The 23,171-nt window shown below is 49.3% G+C and overlaps 1 protein-coding gene across 5 annotated transcripts in view; it reads right to left on the reverse strand.

Moving 5' to 3' along the window:
* Positions 1–175: 175 nt before the first annotated feature.
* RNF43 (ring finger protein 43) overlaps positions 176–23,171 on the reverse strand; it is a 63,940-nt gene continuing 40,944 nt past the window's right edge. For 3 of the 5 annotated variants that reach the window (XM_054670497.2, XM_063799033.1, XM_009432917.5), the window contains 7 exons: positions 17,384–17,506; positions 9,992–10,066; positions 9,741–9,872; positions 9,010–9,114; positions 7,275–7,436; positions 6,641–6,743; positions 3,570–5,314 (listed from right to left, as the gene is read on the reverse strand). In XM_054670497.2, coding sequence (XP_054526472.1) covers positions 3,657–5,314; positions 6,641–6,743; positions 7,275–7,436; positions 9,010–9,114; positions 9,741–9,872; positions 9,992–10,066; positions 17,384–17,506 — 2,358 coding nt within the window. In that variant the 3' untranslated portion in view covers positions 3,570–3,656. Of the gene's footprint in view, positions 1,488–3,569; positions 5,315–6,640; positions 6,744–7,274; positions 7,437–9,009; positions 9,115–9,740; positions 9,873–9,991; positions 10,067–17,383; positions 17,507–23,171 lie in introns of those variants that run through there. The other 2 variants (XM_003315636.6, XM_063799034.1) reach the window with 1 other exon arrangement.

A 23,171-nucleotide genomic window follows, 5' to 3' on the forward strand; every position in this document is an offset into this window, starting at 1 on the left:
TTTTAGGGGCTTACAAACCAGTTCTTATTGCCAAGCCCTCTACTCTACCCTATCCTTTCATGAATCGGAGCCTAGCCTCTGATAACAGAAATAATTTACTTCTCTTGATGTAGAAAGAGATGACGTTACCCTGAGTGACAGTCACGACAGAACAAAACCACAAGACCAGACCACATTTGTGGATAAATATATTAGCAAATAAATATATTTCTTAACATAGTGCCTGATTCAAGCGTCTGTCTGGTTCAGATATAAATACCCATGTGGGTACCTAGGTGCTAGTCTCCCCACTAACTGAGGGAAAAAGGTTCCCAGGTGGGGTCCTCTGCCCACTTTGCCACCACATTCACATTCCAAATGGGATAATGCCTGAGGGGCCAAGAGTGGTCAGGCTGCCCTGGGGTGAATGTCACCCTGATGAGGCCCATCAGCTCTTGTCCACTCAGTGAGGCCAGACTTGTGCTCTAATCCACTCTCCTGTGGGTCCCTGGCCTGTATGGCTTATACTGGGGAGCTGGGCCTCTGGGCTGTCCAAACCCAAGGGTCACACTTTGCTTTTCCTTTGTTGTCCCCATTTTCCATCCTTGCTCTGAGACAAAACTTTTCCCAGAGAAGAACTCTTTGTTGTCCCCGCTCAGCTGTAATTCTGCCTTTTCTACCTTCATTCCATCCTTCCTCTGCCCAGATGAAGTCCAGCAGAAATTCCTCCTTTCTACCTGCTCTGGGACTCTGAGACAGGAAATCTTCAAGGAGGAGTTTTTCCCTCCCCACTATTCTTATTCTCAACCCCCAGAGGAACCAAGGCTGCTGTACCCACCTCAGGGACAGAACTCCACACTATAGTGGGAAAGCTTCAGGGACCCCTCCTTTTAGTGCTCAGGGCTCACCTATGCTACTGGTCCTTTTGGCAAAAAAGCAAAATGATAGAGCCAGGGTTGCCCCTGATGTAGCAGCCTTACTGTGGAGGGGCCAAAGCTGGTGTTCAGAGCTCACCCAAGGAGGGAGGTGATAAGGTGTCATGCGTTCTGCTGAACCCACTGGCTGGTATGAACATGAGGCTTGGGGTGAGGGAAACCAAGTAGGGGTTGGAGAAGGAGCAGCACCTTTGTAACACCTGGCTACCCATAGCTAGCTTTCTGCCCTCAAAAACTCAGCCTTCAAGGGATCCAGCCCACACACGCCACAGGCAGCAGCTGGTTGCCTGGCTGGACATGGATTTGCTGCACTGCAGATGTTTTCTGCAGACAAGGTCTGGAGCTGGAGCAGGAAACGGCACCCTCTCACTCTCCACCATCACCAGTCCTCTTCCAGTGCTTCTAGGAAGTACGGCAAAAAGAATGGTGTTTGCTGTGGTCCTTTCCTTTCCCAGGAGCAGGACTCTGTGCCAGGTAGGGCCCAAACACATCTGGAGCACACTCTTGGTTGGAGCTAGGCCTGAACATCTCACACAGCCTGTTCACACAGCTCCTCGAGTTCCTCCTCTGAGCCTGTATTTAGAGAGAGGGGAGGAAAGAGGTCATTGAGGGTCAGGCCAGGCACCTGCTTCTCTTGCCTGCAGCAGAGTGTGGCTGAGAGGGGACCACAGGGAGGGAGAAGCAGAGACTGTCTGGAAAGGGTGGTTAGATTGAAAGCTAAGGGGGCCCCAGTTGGGACACAGGGGAGAGAAAAACAAATCTAAAGAAATATATATAGCAACCAGCGTGTTACCAATACTTACTATTCATTTATTCACCCAATAAATATTAAGGATTCGTTGTGAATTTGGTCTGCTACCACGTGCCAAATAGAAGACCAAAAAGAATAAGCAGGGACCTGGTAACCTTTTTGGAGAGAAAGTATGAAAACAAATGGCCATTACGCCAGTGGGACAGGACAGGAGTCACGAGAGATGCATTAAGGAAGGCGAGAGACCGGGTCCAAGTGCAGCAATCAGGAAAAGCTTCCTGGAAGTGGGGATAAATGAGCTGATTCTGTAGGAATAGGTAAGAATTAGATTTATGGGAATAGAGAAGGCAGGAGAATATTCTGGGCTACAGGACTACAAGAATTGTTTACCCAGTTTGGCTAAAGCATGGGCCTGGGGAAGAGAGGGAAGAGAATAGAAAATAAGGTTGAGAAGGAAGATGGGGGCTGGCTGGTGCAGGAACCTTTGAGGCCAAAGCAGGTTGGATTTTTTCCTCTCTGTGGACAAACAGAACATTTGAAGATTTCTGGACAGTTTAGTGTAAGGCAGATGACGCTGGCAGCAATAGGGAGGGTAGGTGAGCAGTGGAGCTGTGGTGCACAACTTTATGGGACATACTGGATGGGCAGCACTCAGCCTTCGAGGCCCTGTAAGAGGGAAGGGAAGAGCTAGGAGGCTCCTGCATGGATCTTTAGGGTATACCTAAGACACTGGCAGGGCCATCAGTACTGGACTTGAAAAGAACATGATAAAGCTAGCCAAGATACAGTTAACAGAATCTGGCACTGATTAGATGTGAGAGACAAGAAAAAGAGAGGCACTGAAACTAGTTCTGAGTTTGAGAGAAAAGGGAGATAGTGGTGTGGTACTGGCAGCACTCAAAGTACACACACAATAGGGTCCGAATGGAATCACAAACACATAGCCAAAGCTTGCAGTACATGGCTCTCTCCCCATGGACCTGGATATCCTGATTGGCAAGTTCCATGTCTTCAGAGCCTAGCCTGGAACCTAGCACAAAGCAGGCATATAGTCAGAAGGAAAAAAAGGAAGGAAGGAGAAAGGAAATGAATAAATGAATGAATTGGATGAGGGCAGCTCCTAGGTCCTGCAGGAAGAATTCCTACACTGAAGAATATTTCAGGACCTTTGTGTCACCTCCTGGGTTGGAAGGGTTCTAGTGATGGCTGTAGACAAAGAACTGTGTCATCCATACAATGGGGGAAGATGGGGAAGAGTAGAAGGTGGAAGGTCCTGAATGGAAAAGAGAGATATGTGGGCAAGTAAACACCATGTTAAAATTGAGAATTTACGTGATCACTGCTTATGATATAGGGATGCACTGAATCCCCAAGAAATTAAGGTCAGTCTTATTAATAATGATGCGTTGAAGGGAAGTCCTCCTTGTTCTTTTACCACAGGGGAAGAGAAGAAAACCTAAGGCTCCACAGGGCTGCTGGGAACCACCTGTGGTTTCTCTCTCTCTCTTTTTTTCTCGTTACTCACATAGCTCTTCTTATATAGCCTCGTATTATGGTTATGTGTAATTATTTCTACTATAGCTCCCCCCAAGGAACACTTCTTGGCCTTCTTTGTATTTAGAACTAATACTGAGCTGTGAGCATTGGTAGAACTAAACCAGTTATTAAAATATAGAAACACTTATGTTTGAGCTACTACCCCGGGGACCATTCCAAATGCCTCTTTTTTTTTTTTTTGAGATGGAGTCTCACCCTGTTACCCAGGCTGGAGTGCAGTGGCGCCATCTTGGCTCACTGCAACTTCCGCCTCTTAGGTTCACGCGATTCTCCTGCCTCAGCCTCCTGAGTAGCTGGGATTATAAGTGCCCGCCACCATGCCCGGCTAATTTTTGTATTTTTAGTAGAGATAGGGTTTCACCATGTTGGCCAGGTTGGTCTTGAACTCCTGGCCTCAAGGGATCCACCCACCTAGGCCTCCCAAAGTTCTGGGATTACAGGCATGAGCCATCACACCCGGCCTTCCAAGTGCCTTTCTGATGCCTCAGCCACACCAGCACCTCCCTGGGACCTCCCTGTGATCTGCCAACTAAAGGGGTAGCACCTGGCAGAGCTGGGGTGTTCCTGCACTCTAGCCAGCATGATACGCTGTCCCGATGGTTAAGTATTTTGGTTGTCACCTCTGCTGTATCCTTCTCAGCTTCCATCAACCCTTTGTTGGCTGACTTCACCTGTCCTGAAATATTCAGCTGTAGTCTCCTCTCCCTACCACACCCACTTCCCTCTGAAAACTCACCAGGCTGGGCCGACAGCACCTGGCAGTGCGGATAAGGGCATGGCCTGCCCTCTGCGGTGTCAGAACTCCATTCAGAAGGCCCCTCCCCAGGTGGATGTGGTTCCGGGGGCTGGCGAGGAGTCAGGCACAACCACACTGGCTGTGAATTTGAATAACAGGGGCCTGGGGTTTCTGGTAGCAGCCTCCTGTCCAGGCCTGGAGGTCCACAGATCAAGGGGTGTGCCTCTGGGGACCAAGGATATGCCACACTGGGGGTGTAATGGGGAAAAATCTGGCAAGCTGGGTGCACAGTTGCATCCTGGGGCCGAGAGCCAGGGGTGGGCTCGGAGGGACCCCCCCGCCTTTTCCTCTGTGGGTGTCGGGCAGAGAGGCTGGATTTTTGCAAGTTGAACAGACTGCTGGTACTGGGGCAGATGCTGGAGGCTTCAACTGGGCCAGGGGCTGGCTCAGGGAGGGCCCTGGGGCACTGTGGGTTAGAGAGCCGCCCCGAAGGGGCTGCTGAGTTGGATCTGGTGACTTGCTGATCAGGAGAAGGTGGCTCCGGCTGGGGCTGTGTCCGAGGAATAGGAGGCCTGGACTGGGGGACTCCGGTTTCTGGGCCAGGCTTCCTGCCATGCCACTGGAACCGCTTTTTGTAGTGGTGGTGCCGGTGGCGGTGGTAGTGGACATGGCTGGAAACCTGGGTTTCCCCTGTGGGCACCACCGAGTCCAAGGAACGAGGCCGAGAGGTCACACTAGGCTGCATGTCCACTCGCTGGGGATCCCCTTTAGGGCTGCAGTACACTAGGGGGTCAAAGTCACTGCTTAGGGAGCTGCAGAAAGTAGAACTGCTGCCATGGACCCCCTGTAGGCTGATGTCTGTGCAGTTGACCACAGAGTCACTGGAAGAGCCATGACAGGGCCCTGAGCTGGAGTCACTGGCTGGCCCATCTGCCAGGTACCCACTGCGTTCTGTGCAATAGCTTTCTCCAGATCCACTGCTGTCAGGGGGCCTGGCCCGGCGTAGGGGCACTGGGCAAGCAGCAGGGTGCTGTGAGGTGGATTGGAGGTGGCTCAGTCCCCAGCCCTGTGCATAGGGGTGCTGGGCTCCTGCCAGGCGCTGCTGTTCTCCTGGAGCCCGGGGATGTGCAGCTCTGGGGAAGCGGTGATGCCGAGGGCCCATGCCTGGCTCCTGGGATGGCAGGAAGGGACCAGGTCGTGGGGGCCGAGCCACTGCACTCCGGGAAGGGCCCAACAGGTAGGCAGCAGGGAGGTGGTAGTGGGCATGGCCGGGATGCTGGCGAATGAGGTGGAGTCTTCGACCTGGTTCTTGGTAAGATCGAGAGGGTCCCAGGGACTGGGAAAATGAATCTCCCTCTGGAAAAAAGAACCAAGAGCACAGATGTTTAACTCTACAAACCTACAGAGAATGCATTCAGAAAGACATGGCTGTAGCTAATCTATTTGACCCTGAGTAGCCTGTGAGCTCAGAGTTTGGGGGATCAAGGACGTGCCTAAGCTGCCTGTGCTCTGGGACTCCTTTGTTCCCTCCAGTCAGGTTGCCTGCCCTGGGAGGGCCACTATGCGTGTCAATCCCTAAACCTCCCCTCAGCCATTTGGAGCTCTTTCACCCAGGGCCACTGTTAGCCCATAGGGCACCTGTGGGTACCTTAGAAAAAGGTTCTCTTTCCTCAAGATATTTATTTCACTTTCATCTTTTAGAAAATTATGTTAACATACTGATTTTGTTAGAATAGAATATTTTATTGCCAGAAAATTGGAATAATAAACATATAAATCACCCAGATTTAGAATCAACAAACTTGCCATGAAATACAAATAATTTTTACAATAATAAAGATTATCTATGGCCGGGCGCGGTGGCTCATGCCTGTAATCCCAGCACTTGGGAGGACAAGGCGGGCGGGTCACAAGGTCAGGAGATCGAGACCATCCTGGCTAACATGGTGAAACCCCGTCTCTACTAAAAGTACAAAAAAGAAAAAAAATTAGCTGGGCATGGTGGCGGGCGCCTATAGTCCCAGCTACTCCGGAGGCTGGGGCAGGAGAATGGCGTGAACCTGGGAGGCGGAGCTTGCAGTGAGCCAAGATCGCGCCACTGCACTCCAGCCTGGGCGACAGAGCGAGACTCCAACTCAAAAAAAAATAATAATAATAATAATAATAAAGATATCTACATGCCAGGCACGGTGGCTCACGCCTGTAATCCCAGCACTTTGGGAGGCCAAGGTAGGCGGATCACCTGAGGTCAGCAGTTTGAGACCAGCCTGACCAACATGGAGAAACCCCGTCTCTACTAAAAATACAAAATTAGCTGGGCATGGTGGCGCATGCCTGTAATCTCAGCTACTCGGGAGGCTGAGGCAGGAGAATCGCTTGAACCCGGGAGGAGGAGGTTGCGGTGAACTGAGATCACGCCATTGCACTCCAGCCTGGGCAATGAGAGTGAAACTCTGTCTCAAAAAATAAAAATAAAAATTAAAAAATAAATAAATAGAGATATTTACATTTTGAATGACGCTTCCCCTCGAGTGAAGCACTCTGGAGCAGTGTACAGCCCATACAACTATGGTGGCAGTTCTGCTTTCTCCCCAGCTTCAAGGCTGCAACCCTTTCCCAAAGGGAAGCCACATTCTAGACCTGTCTGCCTACACAGAGGGGAGTCCTTGGCCCACCTCCTACCTATGATGTTGAACATGCAGAGGGGGCAAGTCCGATGCTGATGTAACCAGGGGTCCACACAGTTACGATGGAACTCATGGAGGCAGGAAATGACCCGTAGCTCCTGGAGAAAAAGAGGGGGTCCAAACCAAAGGCTTCTGTAGCCATAGGAATTGCCAGGAATCAGGACATCCCCCAATTCCCTTAGGCCTCTCCTTGCTATTATCTACTTGTAAAAGACCTCACAGTAGAATAGGAATGGTATGAGCTTTGGCATCACATAGACCTGGATTTTGCACTTAGCTGCATGACATTGGGCAACTTTCTTAACAGACAGTTTTCTGCTGTAAAATGAAGATAAAAAAATGAATCTAACCCCACCCTTCATTGCCATGGGTCTAAAATGAGATAATGCATCCAAAGCACCACTGCAGCCTGGCACGTGGTACACTCTCAACAAACAATAGTGCTCTTTCACTGGAAGGTCAGAAAAGTGACCAAACTTCAGGCTGGTCCCTGATCTCTGCCTCATGCAGGACACATGGGAAACAGATGTAGCCAGGGTACCCATACCAGCCCCTAGGCCTGCCCACCCCTCCCCCAGCTTCAATCTCCCCAGTCTGGTCATGGAGGTGAACCACAAGACCTGCCTTACCTGCCCCTCAGAGAACTCCTCCAGACAGATGGCACACACAGGGGCTGAGCTGCAGCTGCTCCCTGAGTCTGGCCACTCACCCCGGGCCTGCCTGCAGCTGGCCTGGTACCTCCTGGTGGCCAGCTGGCTGATGGCCCAGGCTGTTCTCTGCTGAAGCGGATCCTGGGAAGAGGAATGGGGCTCAGATTGGGGCATGGGCTCCCCTTCCCTCCCTCTCTGGACCCCAGCTTGGACTCCGTTCCCAGTCACTCAGGTAGATCACATGGCCAGTTGAACATCCTTAGGAGTTCGTCTCCTCGGAGCTCATATGTGGCTCTGCCAAGCATGCCAAGCTCTCCCAGTCCACCCACCTGCTTATACCATTAGCTTTTCTTCCTTTGATGACCCATGAGAGAAACTTTTTATCCAACCGCTGCTTGGATATCTAATAAGCATTTCAAACTTATAGGCCTCATCTTATTAACCATGGGTTCATCTCCAACCACATACCTGTCTTCCCCGTCTTCCCCATTATAGCAAATGGCAATTCCATTCTCTTAATTGCTCAGGCCAAAAATCTTGGTGCCATCCTTGAGTCCTCTCATATCCCACAATCAATCCATTACTAAATCTGTTGGCTTTGCCTTCAAAATATACCCAGAACCTAACTATTGCTCACCATTTTAACTGCCACCTTCCTAATCCAAGCTACCATTACTGTCACCTGGATTCCTGCAATAGCCTCTTAGATGGTTTCTCTGTTTCCAGCTTTGCCTCCCTGTAGTCTATTCTCATTACAACAGCAGGAATGATCATATTAAAACTTCAGTCAGATCGTGATGCCCCTTCTCTCACAACACTCCAGTGGCTCCTGTTTCACCCACAGTAAAAAACAAATGGCCTCAACAGTCCAATACAACGGGGCCCCCACCAGCTACTCTGTCGTCTCACTCTGTTCCAGCCACAGCCTTCATGCTGTTCCTCAGATACACTAGACACATTTCTGCCTTAAGGCCTTTGCATTTACTGTTCTCTCTGCCTAGATCCCTTTCTCCTCAGATACCTGCACAGATCACTCCCTCTCCCATTTAGGGTCTTTGCTGCAATGCCATCTTCTCAATGTGGCCTTCTCTGGACTTGCTTTTAAAAATTAACCCTGTTAATTTTTACTAAAAATACAAAAATTAGTAGCTCCCAGCTACTCGCGAGACTGAGGCAGGAGAATTGCTTGAACCCAGGAGGCAGAGATTGCAGTGAGCCGAGATCACGCCACTGCATTCCACCCTGGGCGACAGAGCAAGACTCTGTCTCAAAAAAAATAAATAAATAAATAACCTTGTTCCCTTGCATTCCCTCCCTCCCCACTTTGCTATCAGCATTATCATTTTTTCTCCGTAGTACATATCACCATCTAAAACATTATAGATTTTACTTATTTAGTCTGTTTATTGTCTGTTTTTTCCCTCTAGAATAAAAGCTCTTTGAGGGTAGGAGTTTTTTGTCATCTTGTTCACTGTACTACCCTCAGCACCTGGAACAGTGCCTGACACATAATAGAACTTGTTGTATTTGTTGAATGGATGAGTAATATGAGGAGAGGCTGCTGGAAATCAACAAAGACAGACGCTGGGGTATTTTGATGTAAATGGTTCCATAGGTATAAAGGTGCCTTCTTCACGTACTCCTTCCTTCTCCCCAACCACCCACCCACACACACGCACACGTTCACCGCCGCCAAAGACCCCACACTGCTCACCGGCCTGCTGTGGCGGGGGCGGCACCGGATGCGCAGCACTGAAGCCAGGATGATCACAAAGATGGTGCCCACCACTGTCAGAAGGATCCACACATCATAATCTGGCTGGGGAGTGAGCAGAGAGGGAAAGGGTCATACTTCCGGGATGAGCTGGGTCAATTCGGGAGGAAACACAGGAGCCCGGGAGGCACATAGCTAACTGGAGGTTCCCTTGAGTCCTCCATCTGAGGGGATGGAGAGGAACCTGCAAGTGGGATTAGGTGGGCCCTCCCTGCCCAAGGGCACTCAGAGAGGATCTTCCAGATGTCACTGGGAGAAGTACTATCTCAAAACCCATGTGCTTGGGGAAAAAAGAGAAAGGGACCCCTCTGCAAGGTGGGAGTTTCTTGCCAGTGAGCCGCTGGATGAGGTTCTTGGCCAGTAGAGAAGCCCCAATCAGGGGTCATGGATCAGGGGACCAGGGTTTCATTCTAGCTCTGCTATTCCATGCCATGAAGCCACAGAGCTGTAAAGAACTTTAGAACTCATCTGTCCTGTTCTGTTCATTCTGTAGGTGAGGCCCAAAGACGGGGGAAAACTTGCCCAGAGGCACACAGCTGATGGATGAAGTTGGACTAGAGGGTTTCCAGGATCTCTCTCAGCTCCAGGAGTCTAAGGGCTTTTGGTGGGAGTTGCCACAGGACAAAGTAGGGCTAAGTGCAGGGCAAGGTCTGGAGGTCTAGTGTGCTTACCCAGGCCGGGGGCTCCTTCAGCTCAATCCTCACATGGGCCTTTTGGTTCTTGTACACAAACTCCATCAGCTTCTCAGCGTCATTACCCCAGATCAACACCACTGGCCAGGTCAGCCCCAGCGGCTGCTGCAGCTACAGGGGGAAAGTGCCCACAGGGCTGCTGTGACTTCTCCCTGCCCTTCCCTCTCCCCTGAGAGCTTTATCTTCCTCCATCCAGCCCCCATCTTGAACACGCAAATGTCCCTGGGTACCTGCTCAGCAGCAGCTCGATCCTCAGTGATGTCAAAGAGGACAGCACTGGCTCCTCGCTCACCCGCCATCCGAGCCTGCAGAGGCACACAGTAGAGGTTGGGCTGAGGTCAGGGAAGGACAGAGCCCACCCACAGGCTAGCCTCACCCCTCACACATCTATCCCTTCCTAGGATTATGCCCACAGCACATCTTTGCACACTCACATCTACCTATGCAAGGGGTCACTGGGTCTAAGATCTCCTCTTCTGCCTCCTGAGCTCACTCAGGTCCCCACTGCCTTCAAGGGATAATATCTAGCTTTTCCTTTTGTAATGGAACAAATCCTTAAGGGGGGTTTACAGGGTGCCAGGTGGTGGACCTGGCTCTAGGATGAAAGACAAATAAGACACAGCTCCTGCCCTCAGGGTACAATCAGCCTGCCTTCACTAAGAGGTATGAGCACGAAGAGTAGGAGGGACCTGCACCCCTTAGAAGGAGAAGAGAGAGGAAGAAGGGGACAGCAGAGAAGTAGAGCTCTCCTTCAGAGGGAGCTGGGCTTTCCAGGGCCCAGCCCTGCCTGCAGGGCATCTCCCCAGCTCAGGCAAAGGTCTAAGAGGCTGGGACGCCACTCTCACGCAAGGCCACCATCACAAAGCCCCTGTCTCAGCTCATCTCATGGGCTCCCTCTCCTTGCCACACTCTACTTTGCCAAGTCTTTCTCTGGCTCCAATTCAAGGACTTAGAGGAGTCCTTGTCCAGTGGTTTATCCTTTTGTCCTCTCCCTTAGGGTGGCATTAGAGACAAAAGTGGGGAGGGATTCAAGGGGCTAGTCCCATATGGTGAGTATGCACACGTGCACATTCACCAAGGGCTCCAAGAGCCAGCTTGAGGAAGCAGAATCTAGCCAACCAGGCAGAACAGATAGCAGTGCCAGAAAGAGAACAAAAAGCAGGAATCCAGGGGGTGTGTGTAGGGAGGGGAGTAAGGAAAGGGAGATAAGAGCTAAAGGTGGGGGGAGGCGGGAGGCACAACAGCAAACAACTAACAGGCACTGTGAGGAGCTGCTCCTGGCCTTGGCCTGGGGCCTCCCGGCCTAGCACAGCCACCCTCCAGCCTTCCTCCCTAGGGCAAAGGTTCATCTTCTAATGGCATCAGGCTGTGATTTTACATCCCTGGGCACCGCCCCCCTTAACCCCCAAAGTCTCTGGGGTCTTCCCACGGGCATTGAAGGAGTTAACCCTCCTGCAAGTAGTGGTGGCAGCAAGAAGAGCCAGCGCTGGGACTTACTCACAGGCTCAGCACTTTGATCTCTGCCTGTCTTCCCAGGGAGAGCCTGTCAGGGCAGGTCTCCTGCCAGGCAGGCTGGGAGCAGCTCCTTTCCTTGCTCCAGCTCTCTGTTCTCCACTCCCCAGACAGCAGCAGGGCCCAGGGGGCCACTCAGAGCCCACTGCCTGCAGGCAGAGGAGACACTCAAGCGGGGCCCTGTTTTGGTCAGGAAGGTAACTTTCCTTCCTCCCCCAGGAGCTAGGCCCAGCCTAGGGCCCAGGCTTACCAGGCTAATTGACTGGAAATTCACAGGACCAGTCAATTCCAGAATGGAAGTGCTGAAGGAGTTGAGAGGTTCATGGCTTCCATCTTCCCTACTCACTTCCTCCCATCTAAGCTACTCCAGGCAGGTAGAGACTTTCCAATCTTCAGAACCCTCCTAACAAGGGTATGGGAGAAGTACCAGGGGAAAAGGAATCCCTGGTAGGGAACCCTACTGGTGATCTCCTATTCCAGGGATTTGGCCAAGGACAGGAGAGGTCACCCCAGTAGTCACAGAATTGGGACTCCCAGGCCTCAGTTTTCACACCCCTAGAACAAGACCCTGGACCCACCCTGGCCTGGAAGAGCATGAGGAAGGGCAAAGACTTTCTTCTTTGGAGATTTTGTTATTTCCCCTCCCCTCTCTCTTTGAAGAATTGGGGTAGGAACAGTGGAAGGCAATTACTGTGACATTCAAACACTCCAGCCCATTACAGCCCATAATTACAAAGTTGTAAAAGTGATCAAAGAGCCCAGAGCACTGGCCAACAGGGGAAAACAAACAGGACTTTCAGGCAGTGAGTCCCTGTGTCCAGAATTCTAGGAATAAAAAGCAAGATTTGGGGACAGATAGCAGTCCAATCTAGGGCTATCTATGCCTCTTGTCCACCTGCCCCCAAGAAAGTAAGTGGAGGCAAAAAGGAAAAAAGTACTTATTTGGGTACTGGAATTTGGAAAGCAGAGAGAGGATAGGCAGGCCCTCAGGACTGGAAGGCAGTTTTAGAAAGAATCCAAAGAGCTCGTTGGAAGCCTCAGAGTTGGCCAGCCCTAGGGGCAGCAGGCAAGGCTGCCACAGCCTCTAGCAACAGGAGCCATTACAGAGAGAGCAATGAGAGTGAGTTGCAATTCTGCCTCTTACTTGCAGGACTCACTGGTCAGCTGCTGCATTTCTCTGGGCCTTAGATTTTCTTCTCCAGACAAGAGTTCCTGTATATCTTCTGCTCATCAAAAATGAAGCACCTACCGTGCCCAGGGCACCAAGCCACAGAAGGCCAGGCCCTCCAAAACAGCTCATAATATAGTTGTGGAGACAAGGCACATACATGAAGCTATAACGCTGATAATATTCTAAAGCACAAAGGAATAGAAACAGAAGTTTCCAGACCTTTTTTCACTCCAGAAGGCTCTCCCCTCTACTATCCCCTCCACCAACACACATACACACAATCTGGCACAAATGTTCAATATAGAAAGCAGATAAAAGTGAGGCTGCTTACTTTGAGGTAGGGGTGGGGACAGGAAGGACCTTCGGCCTCTCCCCTCCACGCACCAGGTGCCTCCCTGAAACCTAGACTTAGCAGAAGATGGTGTTGAAAGCATGCACAGACACCCTACCCGCTGGAGGCATGCCCCCAGGGAGGGATTTCTGCTCCTACTGGGCTGGCTGGGCCTGGGCTGGTCAGGAAAGATTCAGTAGCAAAGGTGGGATTCCTCTGGGCTTGAAAGTTAAGGGTGAAAGGAAGGAGAAGGAATATAACCTTTATTGAGATCCAGTGCCCAGATTGCCTAGGGGTGAATCCTGGCTCTGATACCAACTATTAGCTGTGAGACTTGGGTCAAGTCACTTCACTACTCTGTGTCTGTTGTTTTTTTCTGTAAACTGGGATAATAACAGGACCTAGTCCATAGGGTTGTTATGAGGACTACATAAACGAATCCACACAAAGCATTTATAATAGTGCCTGGCACGGGGTGTTGCTTAAGCATTAGTTATTATTATATCAACTATTATAATTATAATTATTATTTTTGAGACGGAGTCTCACTCTGTTGCCCAGGCTGGAGTGCAGGGGCGCAATCTCAGCTCACTGCAGTCTCCGCCTCCCGGGTTCAAGAGATTCTCCTGCCTCAGCCTCCCGAGTAGCTGGGATTACAGGCATACACCACAAGGCCCGGCTAATTTTTTTTTTTTTTTTTGAGACGGAGTCTCGCTCTGTCACCAGGCTAGAGTGCAGTGGTGTGTGGTGTGATCTCGGTTCACTGCAACTGCCGCCTCCTGGGTTCAAGCGATTCTCCTGTCTCAGCCTCCTCAGTAGCTGGGACTACAGGTGCGTGCCACCACGCCTGGCTAATTTTTGTATTTTTAGTAGAGATGAGGTTTCACCATGTTGGCCAGGCTGGTCTTAAACTCCTGACCTTGTGATCCACCTGCCTCAGCCTCTGCAAGTGCTGGGATTACCACACCTGGTATGAGCCACCACACCTGGTCCTTATATCAACTATTATTAATACTATGTGTTTCCGACATGTGATTTCATTTACTCCTCAAAACTCTATAAGATAGTCATCAGCCCCACTTTTGAGTTGGGAAACTGAGGCTCAGAGGAACTGAATAATTTGCCCAGGGTCACCAACTGAGAAGCAGTGGAGGCAGAATTTGCACCCAGGACCTCAGCCTTCAGACTGCCTGTTCTTTACTACCAGGTAGTGGCCTCCATGGTAAGAGAGGCAGGGCTTGCACCCATCTGCTTTTCTCCAGATCTAGCTCCTTCTAGCAGGCAAAAGGCCACTGCACTAGTTCAGGCATGAGGTGATAAGGCTCTGGCTTATCACCAGGATGGCTGTGGAGCTGCTAATAAAGAAACAGAAACCAATCTGGGTGACTGGACAGAGGGTGGAGGGGATAGTGGGGTGGTGACAAGAATGGAAGCCTCCAGAAGAATTATGGTGAGGGTTTCAGAAAAGAATAAGCGAGATAACAAATGGAAGGAAAAATACCACAACCTTGTTAACTACAAAAGCACGGAATGATGATGCCAGTGATGATGATAGTAATGATAATTGCAATCATTTATTGAGCGGTTACCATGTACGTGGCATGGGGCTAAAACTTCCATCTGTACTGTCTCATTAAATCCTCCTAACTACTTACAAGTCCCATTATTATTCCCCTTTTACAGATGAGGAAATAGAGGCTGGCTTAGAGAGGTGAGCTAAAAAAGTTCAGGTCACACTGAGGGGCAGTGGAGGAGTCAGGCTGCAAGCCCAGGGCTATCTGGCTTGAGAGCCCCAGCTCTGTCATTGGTGACAACACCATTGACACCAACAGGAAAAGCCAAAGCAGAGAGCAGAGCTGCAGGGGTCAGTGGTTTCCAAACTCTCCCTCCCCTAAGACCCCATCTTTCCCTTAGACCTCTCATGAGTCACATTTTAAGAAAAACAGATGTTCGGCTGGGCGCAGTGGCCCATGCCTGTAATCCCAGCATTTTGGGAGGCCGAGGCAGGCAGAACTCTGGAGGTCAGGAGTTTGAGACCAGCCTGGCCAACATGGTGAAACCCTGTCTCTACTAAAAATACAAAAATTAGCCGGGCGTGGTGGTGGGCACCTGTAATCCCAGCTACTTGGGAGGCTGAGGTAGAGAATTGCTTGAACCCCAGAGGCGGAGGTTGCAGTGAGCTGAGACCACGCCACTGCACTCCAGCCTGGGCAACAGAGCGAGACTCCATCTCATTAAAAAAAAAAAAAAAATTAGCTGGGTATGGTGGCACACAACTGAAATCCCAGCTACTCGGGAGGCTGAGGCAGGAGAATCACTTGAACCTGGGAGGCAGAGGTTGCAGTGAGCCGAGATGGAGCCACTGCACTCCAGCCTGGGCAACAGAGCAAGACTCTGTCTCAAAAAAAAAAAAAAGAAAAAAGAAAAACAGATGTTCTACCAAACTAACTGTATTTATTACTTACAATTTATTTTCTCATGAGATAACTTGTATTAACATGTTGAACTAACAGAATTCCAACCAAAACAAAACCAAGTACTTGAGGTAAGCCTGTGGAACCTCTGAAATATTGCAGGTAGCTCAAAGACTCATAGGAGTCACAGGCAAAGGTCTAGAGGTCCTGTGAGGTAGCAGGCCAGGGTGCAGCAGGCAAAAGAGAAGGCCCACAGCTGTGGAAAGGGGGCAGCCCCAGCCCAGCTCCCACCAATAGCAGCAAAGCTTCTCGGAATCCTTCTTCCCCATCTCTCTCTCTCTCTCTCATACACACACACACACACACACGCACGCGCACACACACACACACTCACTATGTAATGCAGTACAGGCACTGGGAACTTGTTGACCAAATGAATAAATGAGTGACATTTGCCCATATTTTGTAAGGAAAGAGAAATGAAACATCCAGAAGTGGGGCAGGCAGCTGCAGCCTAACAACTCTGCTGCCATGAAGGCTCACAGCCTTGCAGATATGCCACACTCCCCAGCTCCTCCAAGTGCATCCTGACCCCCTGCTTCCCACCATCTCTGGAGTCCCCTTCCTTGTCAGCACGGCCAGGCCAGGTGAATATCTTCACCCACATTCAGAATCCTGCCCACATCCCTGCCTGCCATGGGATGAGGTAAGAACCCAGGCTGTTTCCTTGTGCCCAGGAGAACGAGGATATCCACAAGGGATCTGGGCCTGAGACAGCAAGCTAACACAAAGGCCGGGAGTGTCACTCTCCTCTCTCACCACCCTTGGGGGCATACCCGTGTGTGCCACACACAATCTGACTACACTCCACACGTATGTTCAGTTTTCCAGCTAGAAGGGAGGCCACAGATAGATTAAGCCTAGTTTTGAGAAACAGACAGGGTTGGATTCAAAGTTCAGCTCCACCCCTTCCTAATTGTGTCATCCAGCAAGTTACCTGACTTTTCTGATCTTCACTTGTCTCATACATCAAATGGAGAATAATAATGCCTACCTTTCCTGATTGTCCTGAAAAGTGAATGAGATCATACATACAAAGAATCTGTCCCATGTCCACATGGCACATTGTAAGCACATAGAAAACAGTAACTGCTATTGTTAGTTAAAGCAGCAGTCACAGGCAAAGGTCTAGAGGTCCTGTGAGGTAGCAGGTCAGGGTGGAGCATAGCAAAAGAGAAGGCCCACAGCTGTGGAAAAGGGGCAGCCCCAGCCCAGCTCCTACCAACCATGGCCTGCAGCAATGTGCTTTGCAGGTTTCTTCTAAAGAAGCTGAAAATCTGAGTTTTTTTTTGTTTGTTTTTGTTTTTTTGAGACAAAGTCCCGCTCTGTCACCCAGGCTGGAGTGCAGTGGCACGATCTCGGCTCACTGCAAGCTCCACCTCCCGGGTTCACACCATTCTCCTGCCTCAGCCTCCTGAGTAGCTGGGATTACAGGCATGTGCCACCACGCCTGGCTAATTTTTTGTATTTTTAGTAGAGACGGGGTTTCACTGTGTTAGCCAGGATGGTCTCGATCTCCTGACCTCGTGATCCACCCACCTCGGCCTCCCAAAGTGCTGGGATTATAGGCGTGCGCCACCACGCCTAGTGAAAATCTCAGCTTTTATATAAACATTTTTAATTTTTAAATGTGGCAATTAATATACACATTGAAAAGTCGCTGTGAGGGTTAAACACAACATGTCTGCAAGCCAAACCCAGCTTATGGGCCACCAGTTTGCAACCTCAGGGGGAAAGTGTGAACTTTTTAAGGGTGGGGCAATGGTTTCTATTTCTGCTGTTCTTGCACAGTGCTCAGTGTATGTTTCTAAAAGATGGAAATCCCTTCAATTGACCCCTTCTTTGCTGTGGTGCAGAGCAGGGGAAGGGACTCAGGAACTCCCAAGTGATGGGAAGGAGGTGGGATGGGGAGCATGCTGGGATGAAGGTCAAAAAGTCCTGCTGGTGCTAGTCGGAGGAGAAAAAAACAGAGGTGTGAATTTCCACTTCTCTCAGACCAGTCATGGGTTAGGGAAACCCAAGGGAATCAGGTACATCACTCTTAGGAAACATGGGGACAAGAGAGCACAGGGTCTTCTCACAGCCCAGAGCTGGGTGAAGCTCCGGGTGTGTGTAGGGCGAAGTGTGAGTCTACCTTGCTAGCCAGTGACAGGCAGGGGCGGGGGGCCCGTCGAGGACTCTCCAGCTTGACGATGCTGATGAATCCAGGCTCCAGATGGTCGTCATCACTGGCATTGCACAGGTACAGGGGGTGGGACTGCAGAGAGAGACAGACTTGGGTTAGGGAGGCTTTAGGCAGCAGGAGTGAGCTGTGAGAGCCATATACCTCTCCATTTTTCTAGGGAGGTACCAGGCAGGTCTCTTGGTGCTGTAAAAGAGTAGGCCTTATGATTGGATTGCCTCTTAGTACGCTAGTGACCACTGTTTGTCACTTCAGGATGCTGGGGCCAAGGACACAGGTAGTGGAGGCAGATAGGAGGGAGAGGGTGTCCCAGAGGGGACCTAAATGAAGAGCTTGCTGCAAAGCAACTCTAACAACCTTCAACTCCAACAATCCTACTTCTCTAAACTGGCCAGACGCAGAGGGCTCCTCTCCTGGCCCCAGCCTCTCTACCTCCTGATCCTTCTACCTGCTCCCCAAGCCCCAGGCTAAGAGAATATCCATGTGTGCCTGCATCGGTGCTTTCAGAATCCCCATGGGCAGTGCTGCATGCTGCTGGTGCCTCCTGCCTCCTCGGGATGCCCCCAGGCAACTGTTGCCCTGTAGATTCCCATTTCTCAGGAGGCTGGGTCATCTCACTCGGTGCTACCTTGCTTCTCTCACTAGCCCCTTTTTTGCCTCTGCCCTGTACCCATCCTGGGATCAAGCATGGTGTTGACAGAGAGGTGAGACTATCTTGCAATGAGGCTTGGCTAAGACATAAGCTTTGACAGCTCACCCTGGTCCCAGGAATGATGCCGTGGAGGTGGAGCCAGCCCAGCCCATCTGCTCTAAGGGCAGATCCTGTCCAAGACCCTGTGCCTCTGAGCCCAGCTGGTGCTGAACAATGACTAAAGGAGAACGTGCCGACAGAAATCTGAGGCTCTCCTCATCAAAGGGGTGAGACCACCTTACTCTCTCTTCTCATTCACAGCGATTTGTACACCCATTCGAATCTAATTTTCCCTAAACAAAATGTCAGAGTGCAATGAGAACAAAGTATGACTTATTTGGCCCTGAATAATCCTATGGTCCAGGGACTCCTATATAGTAGAAACCCCACGTATCCTGGCAAGAAAGAGATTTCTTATTAGAGAGCTGCCCACACTTCCCCCTCTACTACTGTTGAGGTCTGAAGGACTTCCAGAAAGAACCATCAGAGGAACCACAGAGAATCTTGAATTTATAAAGATGTTTATGAAGATAATGTCAATGATGGATTTAAAAGCACACTTTCTGAAAGCTCTTTCAGGCTATTTCCTCTCACTGTGTCACCGCGGTCCCTTGAACATAGTAGGTTCTCAATAACTATCTACTACCTTGCTTTGAATCAAAATCTCTGGGCAGGGGGTGTTGAGATAGGAAGGAGTTCCATTCTTGCTCCCAGAGTTTAAGGCCTACTAGTCTGGTAGTGAGCAAGGTTTAGTGTGGGAGAAAGGTTATCATGTGCCCCTGCCCCAAGAAAAAGGCTGGGGCATGAGGGTGGAGTTGTTCTCACATCAGTGAAGCTGGAGCCCCTGTCTCAACAAGCTGCATTAGTCTCTCTATCTGTCCATGCATCCATTCATTTCTTTGTTCTGCCAGCACGGAAGGCCCCCTTGGTGTCAGGCTCTGTCCAAAGCAGTGAGGAGCTAATGATGAGTAAGAGAGGCTCCTTGCCTTAAAGCAGCTCAAAGGACAAGCATGCAAACACATCGTGATGTTACAATGCAAGGGCCTATGGGAGGGCACAAAGAGGGGCAGCTAACAATACATATGGGAAGCAGAGCAGTTTTCACAAGAGGTGACTGGAGAGCTACCTGGAAGGCTAACTAGGTATGTGTTCACCTCAGGGACCAACGAAAGGGAGTGGGGTTGGGGAGCCACATTCCTGGCAGAGGAAGCCACTGCACCAAGGAACGGAGGCCTAGCACGAGGCTGAGGTAGACTGTGGGCAGTGAGGTCTGGCACAAAAGGGAAGGCAGGACATAAGGCTGGAAGGATCTGCAAGAGTCAGGCCACAGAGCTGAGACCACAGATTTGCACTGGAGACCAATTTCTCTGAAGACTGTGGAGGAGACTCTGGTGTGGTGGGGAATCTGAAGGCAGCTGCTCCACCAGAGCAGAAGATGGAGGCCTTCCCTGAGGAAGGACAAATCGCAGCCACAGAAGGTTCTGCTCTGCTTGCTCCTCGACCCTCCCCACACGGTCCAGCCTTCTCCTGATGACTCCAAGATGCCGCTCACTGACCAGAGGGTCGCCTGGGAGAGGAAAGTCACTTTGGAGAAGTTCCTACAGTGTGTCTGCAGATATTTAAACAGCACTCTTCCCCAGGTTTGAACAGGGAACCAGCATCTACAGCTCAGTGCTGCATTGTAGGATACCTCTGACAAGGTGGAAGGGAAAAAAAACCTGGTATGAGCCACCAAACTTGCCTGGGTCTGAATTAACAACTATGGAAGAAGGAATGGAAGGAAATTAACCATCAATAAAGGCCTCTTGTGTGCCAGAGCTTTTAGACATTATTTCACCATAAGGTAGGTGTTATAGCCATTTTTAAAAACAATTATTTAATTTTTATGTGCACATAGTAGGTGTATATATTTATGGGATACATGATATGTTTTGATATAGGCATGCAATGTGTAATAATCACATCATGGAGAATGGAATATCCATCTCCTCAAGCATTAATCCTTTGTATTACAAACAATTCAATTATACTCTTTTAGTTATTTTTAAATGTACAATAAAATTATTGTTGACTATAGTCACCCCATTGTACTATCAAATACTAGGCCTTATTCATTCATTTTAACTTTTTTTTTAAACCCATTAACCATCTCCATCTCCCCACTACCCTTATCATAGCCACTTAAAGAAGAGAAGCTTGAGGCTGAGAGAAATCAAGGTCACACAAGATTTGAACTCAACTCTGCCTGACTCCATTGTCGGAGCCATGGAGCTCCAAATGAACCCTCCATCCAGCAACCCTCCATCCATCTCCATGCTAATGATAGTCAGGATGGGGACAGTACAGTTTATATTTATTGGGTAAATACTGTGGGCCAGTGATTGTTCTATGCACTTTTTCATATTAACTCTTTTCATCCTCATAACAACACTATCAGGTAGAGATTGTTATTGTTCCCATTTTAAAGATGAGGAAACTGAGGCACTAAAAGGTTAAATAACATGCCCAAGATTACACAGCTAGTAAGTGGTAGACATTAGAAAAAAAAAGGAAAGTAGTAGTAGGATAAGGTTAAAAAAATATTTAAGAACAATTTACATTTTATTTTGAAAACATGATACCTTCCCCGAACTCATTTACTAAGAAAATTTATCTTACTAAAGCATAAGGACCCAAATACAAGTCCCTAAAATGTTGATGGTGACCCCCGGGATTCTTAGACCCTCCTCTCTTTTCACTCTTCTTTTTTTTTTTTTTTTGAGACAGAGTCTCGCTGTGTCACCCAGGCTGGAGTGCAGTGGTGCAATCTCGGCTTGCTGCAACCTCCACCTCCTGGGTTCAAGCAATTCTCCTGCCTCAGCCTCCCAAGTAGCTGGGACTACAGGCGCCCGCCACCATGTCTGGCTAATTTTTGTATTTTTAGTAGAGATGGGGTTTCACTATGTTGGCCAGGTTGGTCTTGAACTCCTGACCTCATGATCTGCCTGCCTCGGCCTCCTACAGTGCTGGGATTACAGGCATGAGCCACCGCGTCTGGCCCCCTCTTTTCACTCTTGATGACTTCTCTGGGTGACAGCAGCCAATCCCATGGCTACGGTGCCCACACAGAGGTCAGTGATTACATACGTACAGTTTGGTCTTCTCTTGAGCTCCAGACCCTTATGTCTAACCCTGGACGTTTCTACCTTAATAATCTTAAGTAGAACACCTCAAACTCAGCATGCTCAAGACTGAACTCATTCTATCCCCAAAACTGCTCCTCCAGTGTTTGCTGTCTCTGGGATTGGAACCATCATCCATCTATTACCCAAGCAAGATGCTGTCCTCCTAGCCTCCATCTCCTTCACCCCCACTCTAACCACCAATATCCAATCAATCGCCAAATTCTAACAATTCTACCTCCTAAATATTTGTCTTATTTTATTCTTTCTTCCATTCTCACTATCGCTATTGTAATACAGGCCACCATCACTGCCAACCCTATTTACTGAAATAACCTACTCCCTAGGGTCACTTCATCCCATTCGTTCTCTATATTGCAGCCAAAGTGGTCTAAAATGCTAACCTGAGCACGTTACTCTTCTACTTGCAGCTCTTACAAGGCTCCTCATAGCTCCTGAAATAAAGTCTGTACTCTTAAACATAGCTGAAAAGGCTCTGCCTGGTCTGGGCCCTGCCTCATGGCTTAACATTCCCGTCCTATATCTCTTCCCACCTTGCGACCTATGTTCCAGAAATAATAACTTGTTTCATTTCCCTGAACACCTTTGGCACTTGCTGCTCTGTCCGGCATTTCCCTAATCATACATTACCCCACGGTATTGTAATTGTCGGCTTACTTCCCTCTCTTCTCCAGATGATGACTGAGTCTAGCCTGCCCCCCACTGCCTGTTACTTTGTGGGCACTCAATCAATATTTGTTGATTAAATATTGGAAGTCTATAACCAGATAATTGACGATAGTTAACTATGAAGACAAGACAGAGCACACCCAAATCCTATAATGGTTGCTCTGGGAGAGGAATTAGAGAGGGGGTAGTAGAGAGGGACTTTGGTGTTTTGCTTTGAATACTTTGATCAGAAGATAATACATGAGATTTGAGTTTTGTTTTTTGCTGTTGTAGAAGAATAAAAAAGAACGACAGTTATTTATATTTTGTTCCATGTCTTTTCCCTCCTTCCCTTCCAATAAGATGGCTTCACCTTCTATTTCCTTGCCTTAGGGGCATTTGCCAAAAGCAAATGTTGTTTAAAGTCCTCCCTTCCTGGCTTTTGCAGAAAAACTGAACTCACTGAGGAAGTGTGAGTGTCCTGAAGGCAGAAGGGCCTGTGGTGAAGGGAGGGGTCAAGGTCTCAGAACCAGGAGGGCAGGAAGGAGGTGTCTGGAGCCAGTGTGAGGGGCCTGGAGCCATGCTGAGTAGTGGGAAGCTGCAGCCTGTGCCCCAGAAGCGGTGGGTCCCTGGAGAAGGACTGAGTACTAGACCCCAGGAGGCTGGCCCCTGGGAGAGATGATGTGCCTGCGTGGATTTCAAGGGAATGCCTGTGTTTGGACAAGGAACATATCTGTGGTGGCCAGCATGGATGAATATCAGAGGGGTCCCTTGGATATCTTGGTTTTCATAAAACTCTGGGAGTTTTGTGCTACTCTGTGAGGAGAAGTGCCCTTGAAAACAAATGTCTATGCAGCTAATGGGATAGGACCTTGGTGTTAGATTTGATTAAAAAAAATAAATAAATAAAGTAACATGATCTTTCTAGTACAATTATATCTGTGGTATGACAATCATACTCATTATACTTTTGTATGGCTTGACTCTTTTACAATGAGAGCTTTTCAAATATTCTCAAATTAAAAACAAATAATAGCCATTTGAACTAGGACTCAGTTCAGCACCTAGCAAGAAAGACAGCGTTGGCATTCCCTGGGTATAACACAGGGGCTGTCTTTGCCCTTCCTCCAAGGAATTTTCAGGCAGGAAGCGGGCTCTTGAGAAAACAGACGCAAATACATCTGTCTCCTTGGAATGCAAGGTCTCCTAATCATGAAGA

The sequence above is a fragment of the Pan troglodytes genome, chromosome 19 (genome assembly GCF_028858775.2).
Source record: "Pan troglodytes isolate AG18354 chromosome 19, NHGRI_mPanTro3-v2.0_pri, whole genome shotgun sequence".
Taxonomy (NCBI): domain Eukaryota; kingdom Metazoa; phylum Chordata; class Mammalia; order Primates; family Hominidae; genus Pan; species Pan troglodytes.